Raw genomic sequence first — 15,858 nt, forward strand, 5'->3', positions numbered from 1 at the left:
ATTACCAATTCATGGCCTTCACCCATTCTTTTTATTTATTTGTTAATTTATTTTTATTTTTTAATTAATTTTTTTTTATTGGGGTATAGTTGTTTTACAATGTTGTGTTAGTTTCTGCTTTATAGCGAGTGAAGGGGAGTTCCCTGTGCTATACATCAGGTTCTCATTAGTTATCTATTTTATATGTATTAGTATATATATATATATATATATATATATATATATATATATATATATATATATATGTCAATCCCAATCTCCCAATTCATCCCACCTCCTCCTTCCCCCCTTGGTGTCCATACGTTTGTTCTCTATGACTGTGTCTCTATTTCTGCCTTAGAAACAGGTTCATCTGTACCATTTTTCTAGATTTTCTCTTTCTGACTTACTTCACTCTGTATGTCAGTCCCTAGGTCTGTCCACGTCTCTACAAATGACCCAATTTCGTTCCTTTTTATGGCTGAGTAATATTCCATTGCATATATGTGCCAGTCTCAGAGACCTCTGGGACAATATTAAATGCACCATTCTTTTTTATAGGCTTTTTTCCCCATTGTTTCCTAGGAGCTCCTTTATACTACAGAAATTAGTTCTTTATGAGTTACAGTATTTTTCCTGTTTATATTTTGTGTTTTGAGAGTGTTTATAAATCTTACTCTTTAAATTTTCATCCTAGGAATAGATGTTGATATGAATTTGTCTCTTCCTGTTCTCCTTTCTTATCTTAGTGGTGTACATTTGTTTAAGATAAGTGACGGGGTCTGGGAACATTTTTGCTATAAAAATGAAAAGGCTAAATAGAATATCTGGGTATGCAGATTGGGTATTTCACCACAAATTGCAAAGAACCTTGACTTGAAAAAAAAAAAAAAACAAACCTGGTGTTTATTTTGCTTTACTCAAGCCTAGTCAACATTTTTCATTTCCTAAACTAGCCATATTATCCCATGTTTTGCAGCTCAAGGCTGCTTTTCTTCCATAAACATTCATTTTTCACTGGTCAGCCAGCCTAACTCCTATTAATCCTATTAGTGTTGTTTAAGCATCACTTCCTATGTAAAGTGTTTCCTGAAATTTCTAAGTCAAATTTGATACCCCTTCCTTCCATTGCACCTTCTGTATATCTTTATTATAGAACTTCTCAAGTTTTATTGTGATTTAGTGTTTTATTTTTCTGTCTACCTTTTAGTTTGTGATCCCTCCAGAAACATATACTGGAATGTCATGTTCATCTTTGTATTCCCAATACAAAGCACAGTGCCAGTCATGTAGTAGGCACTCTGTGTTTGTTAAATGAGTGGGTTTAATAGGGCCACTGCTATCCATTTGGTGCCTTTACAAGAATTAGAAGAAGAACAAAAAATTATATAAAAATACAGAATTTGTTACAATAAGATACTTTGCTGCCACCTGCTAGGATATCTGCCACATCTGTGCTGTGAATGGTACCCCTTTAGATCCACATTCTTCATAACTATATGCAGTAGCCCTGAGTTTCAAAAGCTAGCTCGACTACCTCTTATCTATGTACTTTTGGATTTGTTACTAAACACTTTTTGTCTTATTTCCCTTGCCTGTAACATGGTGATCATAACACTTGCCTTATTTCCTTGTAAGATTATGACAGTTAAATGAGATAAGACATAATCGCCTTATAAAATTTTAGTAGGTGTACTTTCTTACATGCTATGAAAGATTTGAAATAATCTACATTTTCAGTTGTTAATATGTGCAGGCATGACAAAGTAAATTTACTTTTTTTCAGCTTTATTATGATTGACAAATACAAATTGAATATATTTAGGTTGTACAACATGATTTTTTTTAAAAGTTATGCAACCTGATGATATAATATACGTACACATTGTGATATGATTACCACAATCAAATTAATTAACACACACAATTTATATGGAAACACAAAAGACCCCGAATAGCCAAAGCAATCTTGAGAAAGAAAAATGGAGATGGAGGAATCAGGCACTCTGACTTCAGACTATACTACAAAGCTACAGGAATCAAAACAGTATGCTACTGGCAAAAAAACAGAAATATAGATCAATGGAACAGGATAGAAAGTCCAGATATAAATCCACGCACCTATGGTCACCTAATCTATGACAAAGGAGGCAAGTCTATACAATGGAGAAAAGACAGTCTCTTCAATAAGTGGTGCTGGGAAAACTGGACAGAAACATGTAAAAGAGTGAAATTGGAACACTCCCTAACACCATACACAAAAATAAACTCAAAATGGATTAAAAAAGCAAAGTGTTAGATAAAATTCTAAAACCTTAGATAAAAAGTGTATTTTCTTCTTTCAATAGTGTAAGACGAATGGAATGCAAGCCTTTTCTCAAGGTCTTAATGAACAACATCAGTCTCCAGTTAAAAAAGGTAAATTTTTACCATAATTCCCAACTTTCATAAGGGAGTCTTAGCATTCATGTAAAGTTAATATTTGCTTAGCTGCAAACCTTAGGTACATAAGAAATTTTATTATATTCTTTTGGTTGACTTCTGTCTATATTTGGTTATAGGTTTGGCTGCTCTAAAGGTGAGACCACAATAACAGTGACTGAAACAAGATAGAAGTTTATTTCTGTATCTTCTGTATCATGTAAAATTTTGAGCTGGTGTACACATTCTGGTCTGTGAAGTTGCTACCAGCCCCTGTATTATACTGTCCTATGGCTTTACCATCCTTAATACATGGCTTCTATCTTATTGCACAAGATGAATGCCTCTGCTCCAGCCATCATGTCCCCTCTCTAGCCATCAGGAAGGAAGTAAGGAGGAAGAAAGTTCTAAAAAGTATGACCCAGAAGTTGCATATATAACTTCTATTTAATTTCTCATTGGCCAGAACTTAGTCATGCTGTACAAAGCAGACTGGAAAATGTAATCTTTAGCTTTCCAGCCAGCTAATTCTATTGCTGAAGCAGAAAGGAAGAATTGTTCTTGGGAAGAACAAATAGTCTTTCACACACCAGCTACTTTTTAATAAAGAGTCTTTCACACACCAGCTATTTTTTAATAAAGATTATTTATTAATTTAGTTTCCAAATTTTTATCAACCAATCTATGTATGTAATTTAAAAGTTACAAGTTATAAAAATACTCTATGAGCATTTTCTTCTAGTATTTAACTCCATATTCTAAAGAAAATATTTAAATTGTTTCCATATTTCTCATTTTTTATATTATATTTTGAAAGCCTCTTTTGGAAAATGAGAACTTATGTCTTCCACATCAGTCCCCTCACTTTTTCAACCCTTCTATCTACCCCCTCCCCATCACATAGTTACTTAAATTTCATTTAGAGCATCATCACTCTTTATATTATATGACTATATAAATACAGTTGCTTGGCTGAGAGGTGCATATCTCCGTTTCATACAATCCATCTTTTTTCCTGGAGTTAACGTTTGCCTTGTTCTTCTATGCAACTGCTGTTAACTTTGCACATCAGTTGCTCCAACAACTCTGCCACACTTATATATATTTTCCTTATGGTCATATATATCAGTTGGCATTATTTCCCCTGAAGGAGACTTTCCTTTTAGAATCCTCCATTATCCTGTTCCAGTATGGATTAATTACTCTTCAGTACTGCTGTGAAGCTGTTTTCCTGGAATGGACTTTTACTGTTATCTGGGGATATTCCCCTTGCAATTCTCAGGTTTCTTTTTTCTTCTTTTTGATTGAAGTAAAACTCATCATTTAAACCATTATAAATGTACAATATCACGCAACCATCACCACTATCTAATTCCAGAACATTTTTATTACCCCAAAGAAACCTCATACCCATTAAGCAGTACTCCCTCATTCAGTCCTCTCCCCAGCCACCAGCAAACACTAATCTGCTTTTTGTCTTTATGGATTTACTTATTCTGGACATCTCATTTAATAGAATTATAAAATATATGACCTTTTGTTTGTGGCTTCTTTTATTTACCATAAGGTATTCAAAGTTCATCCATGTGTAGCATGTATCAGTACTTCATTCCTTTTTATGGATGAATAATATTCCATTGTATGGATAAGCCACATTTTGTTTATTTATTTCTCAGTTAATGGACATTCAGTTGTTTTTACTTTTTGGCTATTATGAATAATGTTGCTATGAATATTTGTGTACAGATTTCTGTTTGAACACCTGTTTTCATTTCTCTTGGATATATGCCTATGAGTAGATTTGACAGGTCATATGGTAGTTCCGTGTTTAACTTTTTGAGGAACTGCCAAACTTGTTTTCCACAGTGGCTATACCCCTTTACATTCCCAATAGCAATGTGTGAGGGTTCCAATTCCTTGACATCCTTGTTAGGATCTTTTTTTTTTTTTTTTTCATTATAACCAATCTAGTGGGTGTGAAGTGGTATCTCATTGTGATTTTGATATTTATTTCTCTAATGACTAATGATTTTGAGTGTTTTCATGTGTTGTTGGCCATTTGTATTTCTCCTTTGGAGAAAGGTCTATTCATGTCCTTTGACCATATTTTAATTAGGTTGTTTTCTTTTTGTTGTTGAGTTTTAAGAGTTCTAGATACTAGACCCTCATCTGTTCTCTCCCTCTCTCTCCCACTTCCCTTCTGCCTTCCTCCCCTTTTCTCTTTCCCTATGTATGTGTGTGTGTGTGTGTGTGTGTAATAAATACATACATATATTTATTAGGTATTAGATATGTGTATATAAAACCCTTATCAGATATGTAATAGTAGATACTATACTCCTATCAGATATATAATTGTCAAGGACTTTTTCCTTTGTCTTTTCATTCTCTTGATAGTATACTTATATGTACACAATTTTTTTAATTTGTTGAAGTCCAATTTATCTGTTTTTTCTTCTGTTGCCCATGCCTTTGATGTCATTTCTGAGAAATCATTGCCAAATCTCAGGTCATAAAGATTTATCCCTACGAGTTTTACAGTTTTAGCTCTTACATTTAGGTCCATTTTGAATTAACTTTTGTATATGGTGTGAGTTATAAGCCAAAATTCACTTTTTAAAATTGAGGTATAGTTGATGTACAATATTATATAAGTTTCAGGTGTGCAGAATACTGAATCAATTTTAAAGGTTATATTTCATTTATAGTTATTATAAAATGTTGGCTATGTTCCCTGTGTTATACTATATATCCTTGTAACTTATTTATTTTATACATGGTAGTTTGTACCTGTTAATCCCCTGCCCCCATATTGCCCCTCCCCCTTCCCTCTCCCTACTGGTAACCACTGGTTTGTTCTCTATATCTGTGAGTCTATTTCTTTTTGTTATATTTAATAGTTACTTTTATTTTTTAGATTCCACATATAAGTGATACCATACATTTTTTGTCTTTCTCTGACTTATTTCACTTAGCATAATACCCTCCAAGTCCATCCATGTTGTTACAAATGACAAACTTCCATTCTTTTTAGTGGCTGAGTGATATTCCATAGTATATGTATACCACATTTTCTAATTCCATTCATTTGTTGATGGACACTTGGGTTGCTTCCATATCTTGGCAATTGTAAGTAATGCTGCTATGAACATTGGGATGCATGTATGTTTTCATTTTTTTCAGATAAATACCCAGGAATAGAATTGCTGGGTCATATGGTAGTTCTATTTTTAGTTTTTTTTAAAATCTCCATTTTGTTTTCCACAGTGGCTGCACTAATTTATATTGCCAACAAAAGTGAATCAGGGTTTCCTTTTCTTCACATCCTCACCAACATTTGTTATTTGTGTTCTTTTTCATGATAGCCATTCTGACAAGTGCGAGGTGCTACCTTGTTATGATTTTAATTTGCATTTGTCTGATGATTAACGATGTTGAACATCTTTTCATGTACCAGTTGGCCATCTGTATGTCTTCTTTGGATAAATGTCTATTCAGGTGTTCTTCCCATTTTTTAATTGGGTTGTTTGTTTTTTTGATGTTGAGTTGTATGAGCTGTTTATGTATTTTAGATATTAACCCCTTATTGGTCATATCATTTGCAAATATTTTCTCCCATCAGTAGGTTATCATTTTGTTTTGTCAATGGTTTCCTTTGCTATGCAGAAGCTTTTAAGTTTAATAGGGCCCATTTGTTTATTTTTGCTTTTATTTCCTTTGCTTTAGGAGACAGATTCAAAAAATATTGCTACAATTTATGTCAAAGAGTGTTTCACCCATGTTTTCTTCTAGGAATCTTATGGTTTCCAGTGTTACATTTAGGTCTTTAAACCATCTTGAGCTAATTTTTGTATGTGGTGTTAGAGAATGTTCTAGTTTCATTCTTTTACATGTAGCTATCCAGTTTTCCCAGCACCACTTACTGAAGATACTTTCTTTTCTCCATTGTATATTGTTGCCTACTTTGTGGTAGATTAAATGACCATAAATTCATGGGTTCATTTCTTGGGCCCTCTGTTCTATTTCATTGATCTATGTGTATGTTTTGTATCCTACTGTTATTTTTTTTTAATTGAAGTACGGTTGATTCACCATGTTGTGTTAGTTTCTGATGTACAGCAAAGTGATTCAGTTATACATACACACACACACATATATATATATATTGTTTTTCATATTCTTTCCATTATGGTTTATTACAGGATATTGAATATAGTTCCCTGTACTATACAGTAAGACCTTTTTGTTTATCCATACTGTTTTGATTACTGTAGCTTTGTATATAGTCTGAAGTCAGGGAGCATGATACCTCCAGTTCTGTTCCTCTTTCTCGAGATTGTTTTGGCTATTTGGGGTCTTTTGTGTTTCCATACAAATCTTAAAATTATTTGTTCTAGTTCTGTGAAAAATGCCATTGATATTTTCATAAGGATTGCATTGAATCTGTAGATTGCCTTGGGCAGAATGGTCGTTTGAATAATATTAATTCTTCCAGTCCATGAACAAGGTATATCTTTCCATCTATTAGTGTCGTCTTCAGTTTCTTTCATCAAAATTTAGCAAACTGAATCCAACAATACATCAAAAGAATCATACACCATGATCAAGTAGGATTTATTCCAGGATGCAAGGATTTTTCAATATCTGCAAATCAATCACTGTGACACACCACATTAACAAATTGCAGAATAAAAATTATATGATCATCTCATTAGACACAGAAAAAGCTTTTGACAAAATTCAACATCCATTTATTATAAAAACTCTGTAGGAAGTGGGCATAGAGGGATCATACCTCAACATAATAAAGGCTGTATATGACAAGCCCACAGCTAACATCATACTCAATGGTGAAAAGCTGAAAGCATTTCCTTTAAGATCAGGAAAAAGACAAGGATGCCTACTCTGACCAGTTTTATTCAACATAGTATTGGAAGTCCTAGCCACAGCAGTCAGACAGGAAAAAGAAAAGGAATCCAAATTGGAAAGGAAGAAGTAAAACTGTCACTGTTTGAAGATGACCTGATACTATTCATAGAAAACCCTAAAGATGCCACCAAAAAACTTCTAGAGCTCATCAATGAATTTGATAAAGTTGCAGGATACAAAATTAATATACAGAAGTCTGTTGCATTTCTATACACTAACAACAAATGCTCAGAAAGAGAAATTGAGGAAACAGTCCCATTTACAATTGCATCAACAAGAATAAATACCTAGGAATAAACCTACCTAAGGAGATAAAAGACCTGTACTTGGAAAACTGTAAGACACCAACTTTATTTTTTTGCATTAGGTATGCAGTTGTCTCATCACCATTTCTTAAAAAGACAATTTTTTTCTCCATTGAAGAATCTTGGCACCTTTGTAGAAAACCTTTGACCATAGGTTTATGTGTTTATTTCTGGGCTCTCAGTTCTGTTCCCTTGATCTGTAAGTCTACCCTTATTTCAGTACCACATTGTTTTGTTTACTATAGCTTTATATTAAGTTTTGAAATTGGGAAGTATGAGTCTTCCAACTTTGTTCTTTTTCCAGGTTGTTTGGTTATTTGAGATCCCTTGCAATTCCATGTGAGTTTTAGAATCTGTGCTTCCATTTCTGCAAAAAAAAAAGAAAAAGACAAGACTGTTGGAATTTTGATATGGATGGCATTATATTTGTAGGTCACTTTGGGGGAGTATTGCCATCTTAACAATATTGAATCTTCCAATCCGTGAACATGGGATATATTTCCATTTATTTAGGTATTCTTTAATTTCTTTTAGCAGTTTCTTACAGTTTTCAGTGTACAAGCCTTATACCTCTTTGGTTAAATGTATCCCTACATATTATTTTTGATGCTAATAAACTGGTTTTCTTAATTTCCTTTTTATGTTATTCATTAATTGTGTATAAAATACCACTGATTTTGTGTGGGGACATTTCTATGAGCTTAAAGAAATAAAAGGATCATAAGAGAAAATTATGAATAATTAATTGTATGCCAATTAGGTAATTTATATGCAATAGAAAAATTACTAGAAACACAGAAATTACTGAAACTTACTCAAGAAGAAGTAGAATATCTGAGTAAACCTATAAAAAGTCAGGAGATTGAATTTGTAATACAAAATCTCCCAACAGAGAAAAGTCAAAGATTTGTTGGCCTTACTGGTGAATTCTACCAAACATTTAAAGAAGAATTAATACTAGTCCTTCCCAAGTTCTTCCAAAAAGTTGAAGAGGAAGGGACACTTCCCAACTCTTCTATGAGGCCAATATTACTCTGATATAAAAGCCAAAGATATCACATGAAAAGAAAACTACAGACCAATATCTCTTAAAATATAGTTGCAAGAATTCTCAGTAAAATACTTGAAAACCATATTTAGCAGCACAGTAAAAGATTATGCACTATGGCTAAGTGGGATTAATCCCAAGAATACAAAGGTGGTTCAACATTTGAAAATTAATCAGTGTAATACACCACATTAACAGAAGACAGGGGCAAAGAAGATACATCACTATCTCATTTGATGCAGAAAAAGCATTTGGCAAAACCCAATACCCTTTCTTGGTAAAATCTCAGAAGCAAGGAATAGAAGGGAACTTCCTCAACATGATAAAAAGTATATATGGAAAACCCACAGCTAACATTGTACTCACTGGTGAAAGACTGAAAGCTTTCCCCTCTAAGATAAAGAACAAGTCAAGGATGCCCACTCTCACCACTTTTACTTAACATTATGGAAGCTCTCACTTGAGCAATTGGTCAAGAAAAAGAAATAAAAGACATTCAAATAGGAAAGGACAAAGTATTCTCCAGTCACACATGACACGGTCTTATGTGTAGAAATCCTAAAGAATCCACATAAAAAATTTAGACCTAATGAATTCAGCAAAGTTACAGGATACAAAATCATTGTCATTATGATTTTAGTAATTTGAGTCTTTTTTTTCTTAGTCTTCGTCAATTTTGAACTTTTCAAATAACCAACTTTTTGTTTTGTTGATTTTCTCTGTTGTTATTTTATCTCTATTTCATTTATCTCCACTCTAATCTTTATTTCCTTCATCCTGCTAGCTTTTGATTTAGTTTGCTCTTATCTTTACTAGTTCTTTAATGTTTAATGTTAGATATTGATTTGAGTCATTTTTTTAGTATAGGCATTTATAGCTGTATGTTTTGCTCTGAGCGCTGCTTTTGCTGCATCCCATAAGTTTTGGTATGTTGTCTCCTTGTTTTCACGTCTCAAAGTGTTTTCTCAGTCCTCTGTTATTTTTCTCTTTGACCCATTGGTTGTTTAAGAATATGCTTTTAATTTACACATATTTGTAAATTTTCCAGTTTTACTTCTGTTACTGATTTGTAGTTTCATTCCATTGTGGTCAGAGAGGATACTTTGCATATCAGTGTTTTAAAACTTTTCGAGACTTCTTCTGTGGTCTAACATATAGTTTGTCCTGGATGTTTTATGTGTACTTCAGAAGAATGTATATTCTGCTGTCGTTGACTGAAGTGTTCTGTATAGTCTGTTAGGTCTGTTTGGCTTATAGTGTTGTTCGTGTCCTCTCTTTCCTTTTTGATATTCTGTCTAGTTTTTCATTCATTATTGAAAGTGGGGTTTTGAAGACTGCAATTGTTATTTTTAAGCTGTGTGTTTCTTCTTTCAATTCTGTCAGTTTTTCCTTCTGTTGTTAGGTACATATATGTTTATAATTGTTATCTTTTTAATGAATTCACCCCTTTATCATTATATAATATCCTTTTTTTTCCCTTTTAACAATTTTTATCTTAAAGTTCGTTTTCATCTAATGTTAGTATACCCTCTCCAGCTTTCTTTTGGTTATTGTCTGCATCAAATATCTTTTTCATTCTTTTACTTTCAGCTTATTTTGTGATTGGATCTAAAGTGAATATCTTTAGACAACATATAATTGGATCATAATTTTAATCCATTCTGACAATCTCTGCTTTTTAATTGTTTGTGACATTTAATGTAATAACTAATAAGGAAGAACAGCTCTACCTATTTTGCTATTTGTCTTCTATACATGTTTTATCTTTTTTTATTCTTCAGTTCCTCCATTAATGCCTTCTTTTATGTTTAATGGATTCTTCCTAGTGTATTATTTTTATTCCCTTGTCATATATATTTTAGTTATTTTCCTAGTGGTTGCACTGGGGAATAACTGAATTTACAACAATGTAGTTGGAATTAATATCAATTTAGTTTCAAAATTATATAAAACTTTACTCTTATATAGCTACATCCCACCTTTATGTTGTTATTGTCTTTATACATATTTCTACATATTTTGTCTTTATACATTGCATAATCTATCAACCTAGATTTATAATTATGCATTTTTATGTATTTGTTTTTTAAATCATACAGGAAAAAAGAGGACTTACATCCAAAAATTCATTGATACTGACATTTATATTTACCTATGTAGTTATGTTTACTGGTGTTCTTTATTTCTTTGTGTGAATTCTAATTACTGTGTACTGTCCTTTTATTTCAGCCTGAGGATTTCCTTTAGCATTTCTTGTAAGGTAGATTTACAAACAATGAACTCTCTCGGTTTTTGTTTATCTACAACTGTCTCAATTTCTTTTTCATTTGAAGGTAGTATTGCCAGATATAGATTTCTTGGTTGACGTGTTTTTTGCTTTTAGTAACTTTGTCATCCCACTGCTTTCTGGCTTCCATGATTTCTGATGAGAAATCAGCCTTTTCTCCAATTGAGAATCCCTTGTAAGTGATAAATTGCTGCTTTTCTTCAAGATTTTCTCTTAGTCTTTTAACAGTTTGCTTATAATGCATCTCAGTGTGAATCTCTTTGAGTGTATTTTGCTTGTAATTTGTTGAGCTTCTTGGATGTGTCAATGTGCGTATTTCATCAAATTTGGGAGATTTTCTGCTATTATTTCTTCAAATATTTTTTCTGCCCTTTCTCTCTCCCCTATCCTTCTGGATCTTCCATTATGCATTTGTTGGTATTCTTAGTGTAGTCCCACAGGTACCTTAGGCTCTGTTCGTTTTTCTTCATTCTTTTTTCTTTCCACTCATCAGACTGGATAATGTCATTGACTTATCTTTAAATTTGCCGATTCTTTCTTCTGCCTGGTCATATCTACTGTTGAACCTGTCTAGTGAATTCTTCACTTTGGTTATTGTAATTTTCTTCTCCAGAATTTCTATTTGACTCCTTTTTATAATTTCCATTTCTTTATTGATATTTTTCTGATATTGATATTTTGGCAAGACACTTTTCTCATGGTTTCCGTTAGCTCTTTGGCATATTTAAATTAGTTTGTTTGAAGTCTTTCTCTAGTAAGTCCAATATCTCTGCTTCCTCAGGGAAGGTCTCTATTAATTTCTTTTTTTCCTGTGTGTGGGCCATACTTTATTATTTCCATGCCCTGTATTTTTTTGTTGTTGTTGAAACTGGATATTTTGAGTATTATAATGTGCTAACTGTGGAAATCAGATTTTCCCCCCTTCCCAGGGTCTGTTGTTCTTGCTTGTTGTAATTGTTTTTTTTTTTTGTTTAATGACTTTTCTGAACTAATAGTATAAAGTCTTTATTTGTCATACGTGGCCATTCAAGTATCTTTTTGATACCTTCATGGTCAGCTAATGATTTGGCACAGATTTCCTTTAATACCTAGAACCAAAAAAAAAAAAAAAAAAGCCCTCTCCCAGTCTTTGCATATGACCTCTGTGTGTGTGTTGGGGTGTGCCTTTAGTACTCAGTCTGGCAGTTTACAGCTCTGCCTTTGCCTTCACTTCTTGCTTGTGAGGAACCTGAAGGTCAGCCAGGGGTGAGAGCTTGGGAACTCCTCAAGCCTTTCTGTGAGCATGAGCCTAGCCTTTAGCATGCATGTAGCCTTCTAAATTCCTTGGAACATCTGAGAGTCTTTCAGTGCCTTTATTCCCCAATGCATCTCTTTCCCTAACCTTTCCTCTGGAGCTTTTTGTTTTGCCTATTGTTTGCTCCAGTTGTTATCCCTGTCCTAGGTGGAAGTGGCTAATACATTTCCATATAAATGTTTTGACAAATAGATTCAGATAGTAGCCTCAGACCTGGGAGAGTTCTTAGGTGAAATATAGGCAAGTCCTTTGAGATGATTCTTCAGGGAGCCACCAGAGAGGTAAAAAAAAAACGCCACCACTATTCTTTGAGACTGGTCTGTATTGCTCTCTCCAGTAGTGGGAACCTAAATCAGGAATGAGGCCTGTTATTTTCAAGGCCACAGCTAAGCTGGGTTGGCAGAGATGTTCCCAGGCAAGTAAAATGCCGCAAAACTCTTTACCAAATTTAGCTGATTTTTTCTTCACTAAGCATTCCCCTGTTTTTTGCAAGCTTTTGATTAAATTCCAGAATTTAGGAAAAAGTTGATTCTAGAAGTTTTTGACACTTTATTTGTTGCTTTTGTGGAGGGAAGGACTTTTAGAGTTCCCTACTTGGCAATTTTCACTGACATCACTCTCTTCTTAATTCCTTTGCTTTCTTCTTTCTTCATTTTGCTCAAGTGCATTCTCCAGGAGCTTCATTGTAAAGGGCATTGGGTTGGTGAATTCTTTTAATCTGTGTATTTACTTACACACTTGATTGGTAGTTTGGTTGGATAGAAAATGCTGAGTTGAGGATGAACCTTAAATACATTATGCTAAGTGAGGAAGCCAGACACAAAAGATCTGATATCATATGATTCCACTGAAATAAAGTGTCTAGAAAAGGCGAATCTGTAGAAACAGAGTAATGATTGCTTAGATTGGATTGAGAATGGAGAGTGACAACAAATGAGAGTGAGGTATCTGATGATAGTTGATGTAAAAATTCTATATTTCTCATTTATGGCCACTCAGTTCTCTTTTGTGATATCTTCATGGTCAGCTAATGATTTGGCAGAGATTTCCTTCACTGCCTAGAGCCAAAAAACAAAAATAGATTGTGGCAATGGTTGCGCAACTCTGTAAATATACTAAAAATCATTCAAGTGTACACTCAAAATGAGTGAATATTATACTATGTAAATTATACCTAAGTAAAGCTATGGAGGAGGAGGAAGAGGAAGAGGAGGAAAATGAGAATTAGTAGAACTCTGCTTGGTAGTGCTGTCAAAAGCTGCTGAGTGAAACACAAGAGAGTGAATCTTCAACTTCAGGAGCTTGTGCTTTGGGAACTCACAAGAACAAGCTGGGTTTCCCTTGTGTTGATTAAATATAGAATTTGATTTTTAAAATTTCCAGATTGAAAATTATTTTCATTCTAAAATTTTAAGGCATTTTGCTTTATTTTCTAGCAGTCTATATTAATTGGTTCTTAATTCTATGAAGTCCAGTGCCATTCTGATCCCCAGTTCTCCAAGGCCCTTAGCAAATGGCTTTGTCTTTTATTTCTGTTTTTTGTTTTGTTTTGTTTTGCCATTGTTGCTCTGGAAGTATTTTGGATTGTGTGTTTACCTTAGGTTTTCTGAAATTTCCTATTGTTGTGTCTCTTTTTGTGGTCTTTTTTTTTTTTAACTCAAATTTTTCTCCTGAGCAATTGGTGAACTTCTTCAATCTCAAGACTTAGGTTCTTCTGATTTGGAAATTTGTGGGTATTTCTTTAATAATGTTTCTCATCTCCATTTTCTTTGTGTTCTCTTCCTAAAACTATTATATTAGTAATATATTAGTAACATTAGCCTACTTGACTCTCTGATTGTTTCTCTAATTTTCTTATTTTTATTTCTTATTTTTCATCTTCTCATCTTTCGGGTTTACTTCCTAATAGCCTTCCTCAATTTCTTTATTTGGCAGCACAGTCCAGAGAACTGCTACTCTTTCAAAAGTGGCATGCCTTTTTTGTCCATAGCATAGTATTCAGTGTTACCAAACAAAAGAGGCATTACATAATGATAGTCCAACAAGAGGATATAACATTTGTAAATAAATATTTAGGTAACCTTATGTTGCATGAATAAATAAAGCAAATGGTAAACTTGGAATTGAGTGTTAGCCATTAGTTCTTTTAAAAGCCACAAGGCATTTCCATCACTGGAAAATTCTCATTCACTTCTTCCACATTGTGCAACAGCAGTCTCTCCTTTCCTCCCAGCAGTTTCACTACTAGTTTTCCACCAAAGGGAAATGAAAAAATAGATCCACACAAGAACTTATAGTATATCCAATTCATCCAAGTTGTCAAATGTTGGCTTAAAGTTGTTCATAGTATTCTCTTATTTTCTATTTAATGTCTATAGGATTGTGGTGATAACCCCTTTCTTATCTTTGATATTGATCATTTGTGTTCTTTTTCTTTATCAATTAGTCTAGCTTGAGATTGTCAGTTTTGTTTCTCTTTTCAAAGAACCAATTTTTGGCATTTTAATTGTATATGTTTTTTCTATTTTGGTGATTTTTCCTTTTTATGACTTCCTTTCTTCTATTTTGGGTTTAGTTTGCTCTCCTTTTTATAGCATTTTTAGGTGGATTGTTAGGTCATATGTTGTAGATATTCTCTTATTATAAGAATGTATAAGAACAAGTGAAGGTAGTCAGAAAGAGAAAGACAAATACCATATGATATCACTTACATGTAGAATCTAAACTGTGGCACAAATGAACCTATCTACAAAACAGAAACAGACTCACAGACATAGAGAACAGACTTGTGGTTGCCAAGGGGGAGGGGTGTGGGGGAGGGAAGGACTGGGAGTTTGGGATTAGCAGATATAAAGTATTATATATAGGATGGATAAACAACAAGGTCCTACTTCCTAGCACAGGAAACTATATTCAATATCCTGTGATAAACCGTAATGGAAAAGAATATAAAAAAAGAATGTCTATATGTGTATAACTGAGTCACTTTGCTGTACAGCAGAGATTGGCACAACATTGTAAGTCAACTGTACTTAAATTAAAAAAAATAAAATTACAAACCTAAAACAACGGAATGTTTAAGAACAAAGCTGAAGGCATAACCCTCCTGTGAGATTTCAGACAATACTAAAAAGCTACAGTAATCAAAGCAGCATGGTATTGTCACAAAAACAGACATATAGATCAATGGAACAGAATAGAGAGCCCAAAAATAAACCCACACACCTACAGTTAATTAATACATGACAAAGGAGACAAGAAATAAACCCACACACCTATGGTTAATTAATACATGACAAAGGAGACAAGAATATACAATGAAGAAAAGACAGTCTCTTCAACAAGTGGTGTTGGGAAAGCTGGACAGTTACATGTAAGTCAGTGAAATTAGAATACTCCTTCACAGCATTTACAAAAATGGTTCAAAGACCTAAATATAAGACATGACACCATAAAACTCCTAGAAGAGAACATAAGCAAAACATTCTCGGACATAAATCATAGCAGTATTTTCTTAGATCAGTCTCCCAAGGCAAAAGAAGTAAAAACAAAAGTAAACAAATGGAACCTAGTCAACTTTAAAAGCTTTTCACAG

At 33.4% G+C, this 15,858-nt stretch overlaps 1 protein-coding gene across 2 annotated transcripts in view; it reads left to right on the top strand.

Annotated features, from left to right (window-relative positions):
- Positions 1-15,858, top strand: part of C17H8orf88 (chromosome 17 C8orf88 homolog) — a 46,879-nt gene that overhangs the window by 21,298 nt on the left and 9,723 nt on the right. For both annotated transcript variants that reach the window (XM_059902030.1, XM_059902031.1), the window contains exon 4: positions 2,328-2,397. In XM_059902030.1, the coding sequence (XP_059758013.1) occupies positions 2,328-2,397 (70 nt within the window). The remainder of the gene's footprint in view (positions 1-2,327; positions 2,398-15,858) is intronic.

Source organism: Balaenoptera ricei, chromosome 17 (assembly GCF_028023285.1).
Source record: "Balaenoptera ricei isolate mBalRic1 chromosome 17, mBalRic1.hap2, whole genome shotgun sequence".
Taxonomy (NCBI): domain Eukaryota; kingdom Metazoa; phylum Chordata; class Mammalia; order Artiodactyla; family Balaenopteridae; genus Balaenoptera; species Balaenoptera ricei.